Source organism: Lineus longissimus, chromosome 8 (genome assembly GCF_910592395.1).
Source record: "Lineus longissimus chromosome 8, tnLinLong1.2, whole genome shotgun sequence".
NCBI classification, from domain to species: Eukaryota; Metazoa; Nemertea; class Pilidiophora; order Heteronemertea; family Lineidae; genus Lineus; species Lineus longissimus.
The window spans coordinates 9,196,635-9,211,993 of record NC_088315.1 but is presented as its reverse complement, the minus strand read 5'-3'; the positions used below and the strand labels follow the sequence as shown (position 1 = coordinate 9,211,993).

The 15,359-nt window shown below is 41.2% G+C and overlaps 1 protein-coding gene across 3 annotated transcripts in view; it reads left to right on the top strand.

Annotated features, from left to right (window-relative positions):
* LOC135492064 (bridge-like lipid transfer protein family member 3B) overlaps positions 1-15,359 on the top strand; it is a 38,152-nt gene that overhangs the window by 9,749 nt on the left and 13,044 nt on the right. The window contains exons 3-11 of one of the 3 annotated variants that reach the window (XM_064778206.1): positions 2,374-2,412; positions 4,208-4,299; positions 4,974-5,082; positions 5,301-5,535; positions 6,035-6,198; positions 7,751-7,825; positions 8,718-8,907; positions 12,148-12,162; positions 15,170-15,265. In XM_064778206.1, coding sequence (XP_064634276.1) covers positions 2,374-2,412; positions 4,208-4,299; positions 4,974-5,082; positions 5,301-5,535; positions 6,035-6,198; positions 7,751-7,825; positions 8,718-8,907; positions 12,148-12,162; positions 15,170-15,265 — 1,015 coding nt within the window. The remainder of the gene's footprint in view (positions 1-2,373; positions 2,413-4,207; positions 4,300-4,973; positions 5,083-5,300; positions 5,536-6,034; positions 6,199-7,750; positions 7,826-8,717; positions 8,908-12,147; positions 12,163-15,169; positions 15,266-15,359) is intronic. The other 2 variants (XM_064778208.1, XM_064778207.1) reach the window with 2 other exon arrangements.

The following is a 15,359-nucleotide window of genomic DNA, read 5'->3' as shown; positions in this document are numbered from 1 at the left end:
TGTGGCGTATCAGTTGCGCCCCACTGATGTGCAACCCAGCGCGTAGGTCATGCGTAAAATGCGTGCAACAAGTGATTAGCGTGTCACAGACAGGCCAGTGACGCACCACTGAGCCCGAATCACACGTACGTTGCGTGTAACTGTTGCTAGGTAGAAGGGATCTCAGTTGTGACTTGGACTGTACTTGGACCAAAACCCCATCTTCCAGCTCCACTCCCTTCTCCTTCACCATACCTCGAAGTAAAAATCTGTGCAGTGTTCTTCCCTCAAACTGTTATCTGCTAGCCCACACAGTGCAATATCATTTGACCACCTTTTCTTCCTTTGCCCTCCCACTCTGTCCTTTGCTGACCAATTTGATTATTCCGGAAGGATTGACAAAGAACAAAAAAAAAATGTTCTCGAGAGTATTAATAATCTAACAGGAGGGCATTTGGCGCAGGAAGAAAGTTAAAAAATGTGTCTTCTAATTTCGGCCAAGAGAGGTTCCACTGAACGCGATTTGATTCCACCAATGAGGTGCCCTTGCACTTAAAAAGCCTGCTTTAGAATTGAGTTATGAGTGGGGGGTGAGAAGGTAAGGGGGGCCATTGACATTACAAGTAGAACCAGCAGTCCTTTTTAGACCTTAGGTTGTGCTCCAGATACGCACCTTTGTCAGATGGCTATGATCAAATGGAGCTGTCTTCATGTGGAAACAATCCTCTGCTGCAACATTGTCATCTCCTTTCATCTGTTCGTGCACCGGATGAAAGGTGAGCTGGCTCGATCATGATGAGTTTATTGGAAATCAACCCACACTGTTGTCGTGTTTCCTTTATACAGCTTACATCGTGTTGCATCTCAGAATTGTTAACCTTATATGTTGTCAGTTGAAAATGATATATACTGCAGTGCTGGAGAATGAAGACGTTCCAAAGATTTGTCGAGTGGTTGACTTCAGGAGAATTGGTGTGGGGCCTACTAATTGATAAATAGTTTTGGTCATGGGGGGACATCTCCGAGTTTTTGCACCCAAGGTGTTAAACCACAAATCACTTTTAAACTAGGATTTAAATCAGAGTTAACTACGTTGTTGGAAGACACTGTGATTTCAGGCTCTCAGAAAGAGCACTTTTGTCCATTTACTTATCGAAAAACGTCGCTCTTTATGTTGGGAATTGAATGGAAAACAATGCAGTTGAGCAAGATGAAGTCTGCAGGACATCAAAGCTAGAGTGGTTGGGCAACAATTCCCTTCGACGATAATCAGTCCCGTAAATTCCTCCCCGCCCCTTCAGCATGTTTAGCTAATATTCTCTGCCTCGTCTTCCTCTGACAACATCGATGTCGTGTCCAGATATGAATGCCGGCCACTCATTTCGATATTGGATATTGAATAATCTGCATCTGGCTGTCAAATCGAATGATGGTGCGGCAGCAATGGTATTGGTGTTCTACATCGTCATGTACAGTAGAACCTCTCTATTAAGGACACCCTTGGGACTGATTAGTGCTGTCCTTAATAAAGAGGTGTCCTGATTAGAGAGGTCAAATTGAATGGAAACAACAAATTTGGGACCAAAACTAGTGTCCTTAATAGAGAGGTTGTCCCTGATAGAGAGGTGTCTGCTAAGGGAGGTTCTAGGGCATGACGTGCTATGCACGACACTTGCACATCATGGGGCCATGTACACGACGTGCCGTGCACGTCATACACTGTGAAAGGGTTAAAGACTGGTGGCGATGGAACTTGCAGCTGAGAAATTCGAGACAGTTTTAAGTGACGTACGCAACAGTTGTAGGGGATAGAAATTAAGGAAATTAGCAATTTAGATTTTTTTAGTGAGGCCCATAGCTAACCGTGGGAGAGAGCGGGGTGATACGTGTGTCATACAGGATTTGGCCCCTTACAGTTTTGTCCCTTTGCACTCCCACATCCAACTAGATGACCTTTGCCCCCCTCTCCCTTCCCAACACCAAAGGCTCCTCTTCCATGTCTCGGTAGTTCGGGCAGGCCGGTCCAAGTCACAGAGCTAGACATCACAATGCAGCTGAATGTGGGGAATGTATATATAGTAATAGTATTCAATTTCCTTGATGGTCAGAGAAATTGCTATTGAGTCATAGTGACAGGAAATAGATATTTGTTCTTGGCTGCGAGCGATTTATTTTGGCGTCAGAAATCCCGCTATTACTGCTGATTATTCTCGCAGTTACTGCTTGTAGCGACAAGGATTGTGACAAGTCTATAAATCACGTTGGTTGATTGTAGATCCTACTATTGGTACTGTACCCTGCTAAATTTTCACTTCATTTTTGTGATTTGCAAGATTTTCCAGAAAAGTTTAGAATTCACGCTGAAATTTAGAATTTCAATTTTTCTCCCTCTAGGTTCAGTGGACCAAGTTGAAGAGTCAACCAATATGTCTGGTAAGTCAAGCTATTGAAAAACCAAGGGGAAGAACGGTTGCATAGTGGCAAGAGCGCCAAACTCTTTACCAGGAAGTTGTTGATTCAGCTCTTGGAATGATTATCACATTTGGCAGTCTGTAACTCAATTGTGGCGGTCACAGCAAAACCAGGCACATGTCGCACAGATGATGAGCCTAAATGACAACACGATATGATATAAGAAATTGATGTAGTCAGATTTCACAAGAGGCAGGTAACATTGAAATGAACACCAAGTCCGTCTCAACCGGCCAAGCTCAGAGCAACAAGTGCTTGGTTTATCCCTGGTGGGTCACAGTCGGTGACTCTAATAATTGAATGATCTTGACAACCTGCCTCCAGACCAATTTGCCAAGTCATGTATGGCATCATTTGACATTAATCCTTGTTAATTGTCATGTTGATGTAGCAATTAGCTAGCTGTAATTAAACCGTCATGACTTTTGTTTGCTTTCTTGATGAGGTCAGGCATGTCAGAGTGGTAATGTTCGTGGTATTTTGATGGAAGAATTTGTTGGCAACATCAGTGGATTAGTACTTAGTAGGATTATTTCTTCAGCAAAGAAAGCTCATCTTTTTATGCTTCAGCCCCACCGGCATTAGTAGTCCATTTTTTCAGGACAGTGGAGAACTTAGAGTTGCCTTTGGTTATATTTTTGGCTGCCTCACGTCGATAAGCAAAAAATCAGGCAAACGCTGCATTCTGAGCCCTCAGATATACAATTGTAAAGAAAATGAGTTATTGGATTTAATTCGTTGTCATGATAATGCCATATCGGTTTGACACCACATTTGTCATTTATGATATCAGTATCTACCAGTCTATGTTATACAAGAGGTCATGAATCTTTCATATTGACAACATGACAAAGAGATAAAAAGTCTGCTGGGCTCATCGTCAGGCCAAAGCTTATCCCAGCAGTGTTTCCTCCAGAAGTATATTCCAGGGCGGACAACAGAGATGTAGGGTATGAAATAAACGGAATGGTTGAAATTGCCTAGGTTGTAACAATGATTTAGCAGTTCATCTCATTTCTACGAGTGCTTTTCAGGCTAGACTATAAAAAGTGTAACGTCAAACGAAAATTTCTAGAAATACAAACGTTTCTTTTTCACAAGCTCATCTGTGAAATAACATGGTGTATTATCTGCTGGGAGATATTCTATTTCAAAATCTTGACACTGACGGAATAAAGAATAGATCAGCATTATTAGAATACGTCGAGTCAGCGTTATTAGATCAAGTCATGTCACCCCCACCTGCATTAGAGTTATTATCATAATCCTAAAAATAAATATCCACCGCCTCTGCTGTGACATTTTGAAAAACCTTATTAATTGCCTAGAGTCACATTTGCTAATTTCATTTAAAAATGATGGTATGCCTTCGTGTTTTTTTGGTCAGAATATTCGGAATATGACAATGATTTTGATGAGAAATTCTCCATGAAAACTCTGCTACATTTGAATTGATGATGTCTTAGTCTAGCAAGAGGGGAGGGGGCAGATGTCCCCCCAAGAATCACAAAAAAACAGGTTTTTCATGCAAATTCTAGTTGTTTTTTGGGTGACTGAGGGCAGAAGAGGTGTTATGCCCCCTCCCCCATGACTGAAAAAGACTGCTGAAATACAATGTGAAGTACAAAATTTTATAAACTAGGGTGAGCAGCCTGTGATGTCATGTGAAATGTACATTGTATGAATCTGGATATGATGAGCAATTAAATCAATGCCATTCTTGGAAAATCATAACGATCTTGTTTTCACATTTCAGTTCCTTGACGAGGTGATCGTAGAGATGGAGACCTGTGAAAAGCCACGAGGATCGGCCTCCAGCTCTGGCAACTCTCAAGTTCCTAGTTACAGGTAAGAAGGAAATTGTCATCTTCATTTTGGTACCCCCCACATCCTAAAGAATGAGTTCCTCAGATTGCCGAAAATCTTAGGTGATCAAAGGAGGTCTTCCAACTTACCGAGCAGCCTGCCCCAGTAAGTTGTGCACAGCTCCCGTAAATCTTAGGTGATCAAAGGAGGTCTTCCAACTTACCGAGCAGTCTGCCCCGGTAAGTTGGGCCCAGCTCCCGTAAATCTTAGGTGATCAAAGGAGGTCTTCCAACTTACCGAGCAACCTGCCCCGGTAAGTTGCGCACAGTTCCCGTAAATCTCAGGTGAGCAAAGGAGGTCTTCCAACTTACCGAGCAGCCTGCCCCGGTAAGTTGGAAGCAGATAGATTGTGCTTGGAGCATTCATGCAGCCCACGTGCAGGGTGTGCATAGGTTGCACATACATTGCTCATAGCGTACACAAATTAAGGGATGTCAGTCGTGATCGGGACTGTATCTGGTAAATAATCGGCATGGTTTGAGAATGTTCTGATTGTGAAGTGTCATCGAGAATTAATTTAAAGTTCATTTTGTAACTTGAAACTAGATAGTTCTTCATTGTAGTATTCAATGTGAAGTAGTGAATAAAGTGACAAACGTCTGCATTCCACGATAACTGAATCATAATCGTTCCAAAACTCCCTTGTGTGTTTTCAGTACGGAAGGCAAATATGGCTTCAGTGACAAGGTCGTAGACGGGATCTACCTCTCTATCAACTCTGTGATCGTCAACTTTGTGGCAAATGCCTTCAAATGCTCCCTACAGGTAAGTCATTTGTGTCCTCGGGTAAAACACTTAGTTACTGTTAGAGGGTATCTATCCCTCTATCCACTCTGCGATTGTAAACTTCATGGCAAATGCATTCATATCATGTTCTTGGCCAAAATTCTTGATTGTAGACAAATTTTAATAGAGGGCATCCATATAGGGAGGTGTCCGCTAAGAGAGGTTCCACTGTAATCTTAAACTCGTTCCTCTTTCAGTTATCTCGCGTACAACTAAAGAGCAAGACGCCAACCTGGGCAGATGGCGACCTGCGTATGACTCGGATCAGGGATCCGCAGCGGGGAGAGATCCTGCTCTTCAAGGAACTCGAGTGGCTGACCACGAGGATCGAGGCGAGCGGGCTGGAGGACCACAAGGACATCTGCTCCACGCCGCTGCGGCTGATCGCCAACCAGGCGAAAATACGAATTGTGATAAAGAAGAGATTAAGTGGTAAGTGTTGGTTGAGCAGAGTGGAGCATTCAGTGCTCTTGTTGTGGTTGTGCAGGCCATTTTAACCCTTAACTGAAAGTGTGTTTGGTTGCGTATTGAAGTGAGGGTTGCACAAAATAAAGTGACTCAAACAGAGAAATTGTTGGTCGTAAGTAACAGTTAACTAATACTCTTCTTGAAAGGGAGTCAAAACCATTTGGTGAACACCTGATTTTTCGTCAACACTGGCAAACACGAATGGAAAGTTATTTGGTTATTTCTACTGGCATCGGTCTGATGTGCTGCCTCGTAGAAAAAAGGTAGCTTTCCATTCTCATTAAAATTGTTTCCGATTTTATCATGATTGCGTCACACGCTCAGCTCATCTTGGATGGCCTGCTGCGGGTCTTTACTGTCTCTCAACTAATGAGGCGATCCCATGTTAGCTCGGTCCCAGACTCGGCCTTTATCGGGCAACAAATTTGCAAGATCTTGTCATCTGTGTACGTTACATTTTCAGATTGTGCCATAATCGCGTCGCGCGTCCAGCTCATCTTGGACGACCTACTCTGGGTGCTGACCGACTCTCAACTCAAGGAGGCCATAATGTTCGCGCAGTCGCTCAAAGAAAGCATCGCGAAATCGGCGGCTTTGAGCAAGATGGAGGCCTCGCGGAAAGTCCAGGTTGGTCTCAAGAGTAGCTGTTAAATTGACCCCGATGGGTTTCGTTTCTGTAAATCCTGTGTAAATCCTTCACTTCCCTGTTGATGACCTATTTCAGTGTATTGGTCTTTCAACCAGTCATGTCGCTGTACTTTAGATATCTTAATTGAACACATTGGGGAGAATACTTTATCACGTTTTTACCATGACCAGTGCGATTTTTGCCGGTGCAAATAATTTCATGCTGCAACCGACAGCTTTCCTGGGCTGTGAAGATTGCCACGGTGGTTTAGCCAGTCATAGCCGTCGCAACGACTTTTAGATTGAACTCAAAAATATCTGTTGTAATTACCGCTTTCTCATCGTGTAGCAACGTTACTGGAAGCGGTCCATCCATCGTGCCAAAAATGGCCAGGTTTACATAAAGCGTCACAAGTATTACGCTTGGGCAAGTAATCAAAAACAATCTCAGCATGCCAGGTACGGATCATTATGGGAGAGAAACATGTAGTAGTGTCACCAGCTTCTTCTACTGATAGAAATTAAAACCTGGTTTCAGTGCCCATGTCATACTTTATTCCTCATCTTCTGTAGTCTCTTGTGGATGGTCTGGTGCCATGTCTGTCCCTTACCGGTCTCACAGGAGAGGTTCGTTGTCTATCTCTGGGGACATATCTTTTGGGAAGGTTTTTTTTTCATTTTATTACTGCACAAGGCAGAGACTCGATTTTTTGGAGGTACATCAAGGAGAGGTTTTTTTATACTTATACTACAGCTATCAAAGAGCTTTAGATGATTAATTTGACGGTAATACCATTATTTTGTTGCTACGATGCCTTCTTTGCTGATTTATCTGCATTAGGTCCTTCCCCTTGAGGTCAACATCCCCTCACATTCCTCTCTTTGTTTTAAACAGTTAGTTCCCCAAATGCATATGATCTTGATATCATGGTTCTTCTGGTCATTTTGAGCAGTCGCTGGGGGAGAAATTCGGGTTCTCCCCCGACTTGCACCCAGAAATCAGTGTTTTCCCTGAACTTGTACCCAGAAATCAGTGTTCTCCCTGGACTTGAACCAGAAATCTGGGTTGTCCCTTAATACTTGAACCTGTAATCTTGGTTCTCCCAGACTTCTACCCAGAAATCTGGGACATGAAGCCTTGTAGTTTCAGCTTAAAGTGATACTATGATGTGATTTACAACATTTTGCGGAAATACGTCCGTTTTTAATTGTTGATCACAAATGTAAAGCTCAAATTTTCCATTTTTGATTAGATTTATTATAAAATCGCTGAATGTAAACCACCGCGACCACGAAAATGTTCATGTTGTGACGTCATCAACGAAAACGGCATCGAAGCGAGCCGTCCGGGCGGGATTAAACCATCAATTTCTAGAAAATGTGCATTTCGATTCGAAAACCTTACCGATTTATGAGAAAGTGACGTAGTCATTTGTCAAAAACAGCTAAAACATTATATGGTGACATTTGACACGAGTTACCCTTTAAGTCTTTGGCCCCAAGAACAAAATTTATTAATTTTGAATATAATGTCTCTTCATTTATTGTTTAGGAAGCATTGAAAGCGCAGAAGCCTGGGGCAAGTGACTTGTTTAATGAGTGCTATGACTTTAACATCTGTCGTTTAGTTAGTATTAACACACCTTGATTTCGTTTGTTCCTTTCACTCCCTATTAACCCTCTTGCTGTGGAGGTCGCGGTTTTCAATTTTAGATATTTGGTAAGGTACGGATGGAACATGTACATTAACATGTATTAACATATAGGTCAGACTGTTCCAAACCGAAAGTGAGCCTCTCCAGCAAGTTGACATTAATTTTTCGGTTGTGTTAATGAAAATTGATTATTTTGCCGAAAAATGAAAGGAATTCTATTGGTTTGGATGCAACCAGTTGACCTTGTGTGATTACATGTACTTCCTATCGATGCAAAAAGCTGCTTATTCTGAACAATATCACTGCTTCCGCTTCATTATCATATTATTATAATATAAACTCTTACCCTTAACCCCATTGCAGTGTGACAAACCTTTTTTCAGTGCAAAAAGGTCAAATTATTTCTGTGGCCGGTATATAAATTTACTTCACTGTTCTCCGTTCAGTAGAGGTAGCTTCATTTTCTGAGTTGGCCTTCCTCTGTAAATATACTTCCTTAACTAATGAGCCACTTCTTTCAGTAGTTCAATTAGTACCCTCACCATACAGTCCACATCACAATTGACATCTCTTAAATTGTGTCAGTACCGCGTCACTGACGCGATACCCAGTGCGTTGGTTATATGTATGTCGTGTATAATATACAGGAAGCATAGCGCACCAAGTGTCATAACATGTCATTGTGGGTAACTCACGCGAAGCAGAAAGGATGTCAATTGTGACTTGGACTGTAGAACTTAAGTCGGAACAAAAATATGTTTGGTCAGAAAAAATAAAATAATGGTAGACACTGCTTAACATCATATTACAGCATCTAATTTTGCTGTAAAAGCGTCTTATTTTGCTCTAAACTTGTTACTTCAGGAGCAGACTGTGAACAGTGCACAATACACATCCCAGCAAGGACAGTACAGCAATGCTCAGATGTCACAAAAAGATCTCCAAAGCAACGTCTCCAAGGTCTTCACGCGGTTCGATATCATCGAGACGTCGTATCATTTGTACACGGGCAGGATCGACCTACATCTGTGCGGAGACATGAGCACTGCTGCCGGTAAGTTGTGCCAATTTGCCATGGATGCCAATGGGTGGTTCTTCCCCGAATGACTTCGCTAGTACTGACAGCATAAGAAATGAACCTGGGCATGTGTTTTGTCTGATTTAACCGATTTGCTTCAACTTTAAATTGAATAGTTTAGTAATACTGACAAGCATATTCTAAATTCTTGGTTCTAATAATTGGAAAATTAGCATTAGCACTCTTCCTTCTTTAACTTGATCCACTCTCTGTTCCTCAAAACAGTCGATGTATGTAAAAAATATCTGGAGAGTAAGTAACCTCGTCCCCAGAATAACCTCGTCTCCTCTGATGCATCGTGTTGATACACTCTGTCTAACAAAACATTTGTTATAAACAAACCTCTGCACGTAGTTATTCCAACACTATTGTAGTTACACAGAGTACAGAACTAATTTTGTGCACAAAATTGTCCTGCAAATTTACAGTACCAGTCACAATAATTGACTTGTACCTAGTCTCGATATAACTAAATGTTATGTCGGGATGTTATAGACACTGAATCCAAGTACCACTTAGTCTAGTGAGCCATCTGCCTATTGGTAATTAAATAAGGATATGTCAGTTGTGACCGGTACCGTACAGTCTCTGAAATTGTAAGCCCCTGCTACAGGGTGTAACATTGAAAATGTTTTCTTAGACATATGTGTTGCCTCTTATTCCGGTATATGGTTGGACTGATCAAATGTGTTGCATTTGGCAAGCTGTCGTTCTGGGGCTATGATATCATTTTGCGTGATTTCTCCTCCGTTCCGTTCATGAGACCGCTCTACTGCTACTCATTAAGGACAGAAGGCAATTCAGATGATTCTTCACTGACCATCGCACAGTTGAGCAGTCCACAGCTAGGTTGCATCCGCGGTGTTATTCCGTGGTTGTTGAACATTTCAAGGCAACTGCGGACATGTTTGTTGGCCTTCTTGTCACAGCAACTAATATCAAAACGTACAGCATTTGAGCTTGTAGCAACAGACAATTCAACATCTTCAGAGCTGCTAACAATAATACTTTTGGAGTATTTACACTCTTTTTGGAGTATTTACCCTCTTTTTGGAGTATTTACACTCTTTTTTTGAGTATTTACACTCTTTTGGAGTATTTGCACTCTTTTTGGAGTATATACACTCTTTTTGGATTATTTACACTCTTTTTGGAGTATTTATACTCTTTTTGACTGACAGAAATGAAAAAAATACTCTTTGACTGCTGGATTTTGCAAAAAAAACATGCGTTGGGGGTACGCTTTGGATGTTGGTTGAAGTTACTAGAATACTCCAGTATTTGAAAATTGTGGCTGAAAATACTCCGAAATCCACTTGAAATACTATTTGGATATATTTGGAGTTGCCAGGTCTGTGTTTTCATCAAGTTTTCTTGGACATGTCTTGATGTTTGCCTCACCGTTGCTTACTGGTGGTTGGGAACAAAAAGTCGACATTGCCAAAGATTGGTTGAGTCTATCTGTCTTAATCCTGTATATGCTGTGAAAAAGTCGATAATATGTCGGCGCCGTTTTGGAGGGTAATTGTCAAAAGTTGATTTCCCGCGTCCGAAACGACAGCATCTCGATACCAGACTTCTGCTTTGGCTGCATTAGCGACAGCTTTCCTTGCGTAAATGTGATGAAGCCGTCCACTTTTGATGGTGCCTACTGTTGCGTCTGTCCTTCATGGGTTGGAGTATGGCTGTTTTATCATTGTGATGTTTTAGGAGACCCGCGTGAGGAGAGGGATTATGCATTTCATTCTATTGTACTGTAAACTTGTTACTTCTTTGCCTACCCAGGAGAGTAGAAATGGCACTATCAACATTTTCCGATGTAAAATTTGGAAAATGTTGAATGTGTTCAGAAGTCTATCAGGAATCATTGTTTATAACATTTCTTCCTTGCAGAACTGTATTTCTATGTTTTACTGTGAAATGTTCGTGAAGCTAAAAGTTGGCGATTTTGCTCATTTTCAATTTGCGGTAAACTAAATATCACATTTGCTGCTTTACCGCGAAAATTGTTGCGCTTTTTAAGATTGCGCTTTACGGTGCATTTGTGAAAATTGTGAAATAAGAACGCTCGCAAAAATTTCACTGTTTACTGGACAGTCCAAATCACAATTGTCATTTTAAATTTGCGTCATTGATGCACTACCCAGCTTGTAGGTCGTGCATAATTTATGCAAAACATAGAAATAAGCACATCATTTGGGCGCATAACTCGCGCGTACGTTGCACGTCAATGACGCAGAACAGGACGGAGGTCAGTTGTGATTTGGACTGTACATGCTACTTTACTGATGGCTGCTGTCAATATTTTAGAATGGATGTGGACAGTATGGTCAAGATCAGTCCTGGGTAGGCCCAAATATGGTAACGTTCTCAAATTTTGGATTGACCATGACGGAGATATAAATATATTGCATTGTTGCTGAAGTACATCCTGTACCTCATGGTCTTTTACTCCCTTTGAATGTAGCCGGCTTGGTGGTCCAGATGGTGACCAGTTTACATGGTGTAAGGAATTAATACCGTCTTTGGCTGACAGGCCTTGGTTGTCCAATCGGGATCCTCCTTGGTTGTCCAATCGGGATCCTCCTTGGTTGTCCAGTCGGGATCCTCCTTGGTTGTCCAGTCGGGATCCTCCTTGGTTGTCCAGTCGGGATCCTCCTTGGTTGTCCAATCGGGATCCTCCTTGGTTGTCCAGTCGGGATCCTCCTTGGTTGTCCAATCGGGATCCTCCTTGGTTGTCCAGTCGGGATCCTCCTTGGTTGTCCAATCGGGATCCTCCTTGGTTGCGTCTTCTTGGACCGCTGCAAACAAAACAAGGAATTGTGTATTCACAAATATTGATACAGTATCTTGTGACCAAGACCTTTTAGAATTCAGAACTTCTGCTCCAATTCTTTTGGAATCAACTCCCTGCATCCACCCATGGAGCAGATTCAGTATTAAATGCACTCTTCAGGGCCAGGGTAATAAAATTCACATGTCCAGACAAGATTTTTACAACAGAGAGAGTCCAGTACAAATCTATTTTTGATTGATTGATTGATTGATTGATTGATTGATTGATTGATTGATTGATTGATTGATTGATTGATTGATTGATGTGATCTTGACCATAAACTGCGCATCCGTCATGTCTGTGCTTCCTATCCTGTCTTTCCGTCGCGTGCCGCCCCATCCTTAATCACTAATCTTAATCTTCTCTCGTTTTCCCTTCAGATCCTGCACTCAGAGGTACACCTGCTTCACATGGTTAATGCTTAGACTCTGCGACTATACTTTGCTTCAAACTCCGTTGATTCAGATTTGCTAATGCCGCTTTTCTAGGAGTTTTGGTGCACTCATGTTATGGAAGTTTAGACCAGTGACTTGTCACAGGGCCCTATACATCCTTACAATCCTCACACATACGGTTCAAAACGTACAAAAGATTAAACCAATTTCCACAGAGTTTAATATGTATACATATAAGGATCTGTGATAAGTTGCTGTTCTCAACCTCCCTAACAAGACAGCTCTTGCCGGCTCATCCATATGTGACAGTCTCTAATTCAGATAAGGTCCAAAGAAATTATTCAGCTTAGTTTCATATAGATATCAAATGAGTTACTAGAACCAGGGAGTTTGAAGTGGAGTATAAGTCTGTTGTTCTACTAGGTTAAACTTTGTTGTGGCCGAATTCTGATGAAATAACAGGTGGACTCAGTGTTGTGATTTTTTTGAAAACTCAAAGAACAGTTTACTATTGTGAGGTCATGTGTCTTGACTGTACTGTTTTGCTGTCTTTGTTGCCATATCAAACATCATATCAACCGTGAGAAGATCAGGCTGGGCTGTAACGTGTCACTTTATATACTAACAAGTCATTTCCAAAGAGCGGGCTGCATAAGATTCACGATGTCACTTTTCACCCACATGTCATATAAGGAGCCTTAACACCATGGTGCCCAATGACGTAGTTCTACGTTATAACGCCAAACCGTTCGGTGCCAAATGACGTACATTTACGTCATGAGATAGGGGTCCCATTGACTGGCAATCGTCTCTTTGAAACGATGTACGGTAAACTAAATATTGTCAAGCTGATAACCCTGAACCAAAGAAATTTCCTGAAGGTGCAGTCATTTCAAAAACTACACTTCAGTCCAATTTTTTGGAGAACAAAACTGTATCAAAAATTTACGATTGAGTCCGCCTTTGGTACTGTTATTTCATGAGGCAAGGTATTTGTGTAAGTGTTCTGTTGACTGAGTTCTGCACCAGTGAATGTTATTTTGGCAAAATAGCATTACTCAAACCGATAGGATTGGCTTTGAACATTATTGAAAATTTACAATGTAGCAATTACTTTTAAAGCTTGAATGCATTGCGTACTGGTCTCCCAAAACACCGCTTTCTCGGTGGTGCAAATTACGTACTTTCTCAAATTGATTTTGGGAATGGTTATCAAGATGTACTTTCGTTCAGTTTCCTATTTTAATCAATTTAAAAGTTTGGGGAGAAAGGTTGAATTCTCTAATCACTAATCATCCTTATTTTGTCGTTGTTATAATAGAGACTTTTTGTCATCTCTTCAGATTCCTTGTTTTTCTTCGGGGACTTTTTGGGTTGTCAATTAATAGCATACAACATTGTGGGTGATAAGTCATGAAATTCTCATTCACAGCTTTTAACACTTTCAGTTTTTTGACGCATTTGAAATATTTTGGCCCGTTCTTTTAAATCCCCTTGTGGTTGACCGAAATGTAGCCCAGCATGCCTGATTGTTGTCCATTTTAACGTGCTGCGCAGACACCAATCACTGCGACAGAACTATTATTACTACATATGACGATTGTGGTTGCAATGCAGCCTCTGATTGGTTTAGTTGCAATCACTTGTCATATTGTCATGGCAATATCGCAGGTTGCAGCGACTAATATCGCCCGTTTGCGCAGCTTTTTATTGGAAAGACGTTTTCATTGCGTGAAGTAACTTAGTATGTAGTTTGACCGTGTTCTCTGAATTTTTTGGTGACATCTAGTGTCTTGGTGTGTACTCTATGTAATTATGTGTTCCCAAATCTTCATCTGATCGTATCCACAGCATGTGAATTACAAACAAAGCATGCGTTATGTAAGTTGTGTTTCAGATCATCAAGACGCATTCATTTCCTCATGTTTATTGTCCTCACCACCGAAATCTTCATCTTCGGTCCAGAAATAAACTTTGTATTTGTGACCCGTCACAGCAAAATGGGTCGCATGTCTCACAGAAGATGAGCCTAAAATGACACCAGGACATAATAGAAGAAATTGACACACGCAGATTTCACAAAAGGCAGACTATAGTGAAATGAACAACCAGTCCGTCTTAACTTGTCAAGCTCGAAGCGACATGCGACTCATTTTGCTCTAGTGGGTCACATATATTGTTCACTTTTGATAGAATACAAAAAGTCTTGGCCTTCACTAAAACTCCAACATGTGTAGTCTGTATTGCGCATGCGCAATATGATTTCAAGACCTTATCCCAGATGTGGGGCAGTTGATAGCCCCCCCCCTCCCCCCCCCGTCTTTGTTGAGACTCAGCTTTTTAGTTCAGATTGGATGCGCGATACTGACAAAGCACTTTGAAATATGTTTGGAAGCTTTGACTTTTTGATCTATCAAAAGTGTACATTACAAAGTTTAGAACAAGACTAATGTATATCCGAATGTACAGATGAACGCTATTTATCAATAACTTTATCGATGCCTTTTCTCTCATATGGATAACTTTGCCAACTTAAGTGCAGGAACAAGTTTACATCCAAACATTTTGTTAAACATAAAGTTCTCTGGTCCTGCTTGATTTTTGGGACGGAAAGATCTTGATTAGAAATTGAGCAGTCCCGGCATGTGAGAAGATAACACCTAGTATCAAAAATTTGTCCTACAACTTGCTTCAAGCATCCCTAATTCCTGATATATCAGTTTCGTACTTCTTTGCTATATTCCATTGTTTAATAAACTAACAAAACAAGCCGTTCTGGATTTTACTGGTCAGTGAAAACTCACATTTTGATGATCTTTCCAAATCCTAACTGATCCATTTTGTACTTGCTTACTATCTTCCCTTGTTAAATGATCCAACAAAGACGGCCACTCTTGCTTTTACTGGTCAATGAAGACTTCTCACATTTTGCTGTATTTTCCAAATTCCTGCCAAAAATGTATCCTTTAAAATTTCGCCACCTGATATTTCTCTCTTTTCCTTGTAGCTGTGAGTAATGAATACGCCAAACTCCTCGACAGCGGGGCCATGCAGATCACGCTGAGCAAACTCTCCATTGACTACTACCCCTTCCATCCAGCTGGTAAGAAAGATTTGTTACTTTTGCCTCAAGTAAGACAGAAATGGTCCCATTGAGGACCACTCATCAAGTCCATTCTGGTGAATGTCAATAGGTT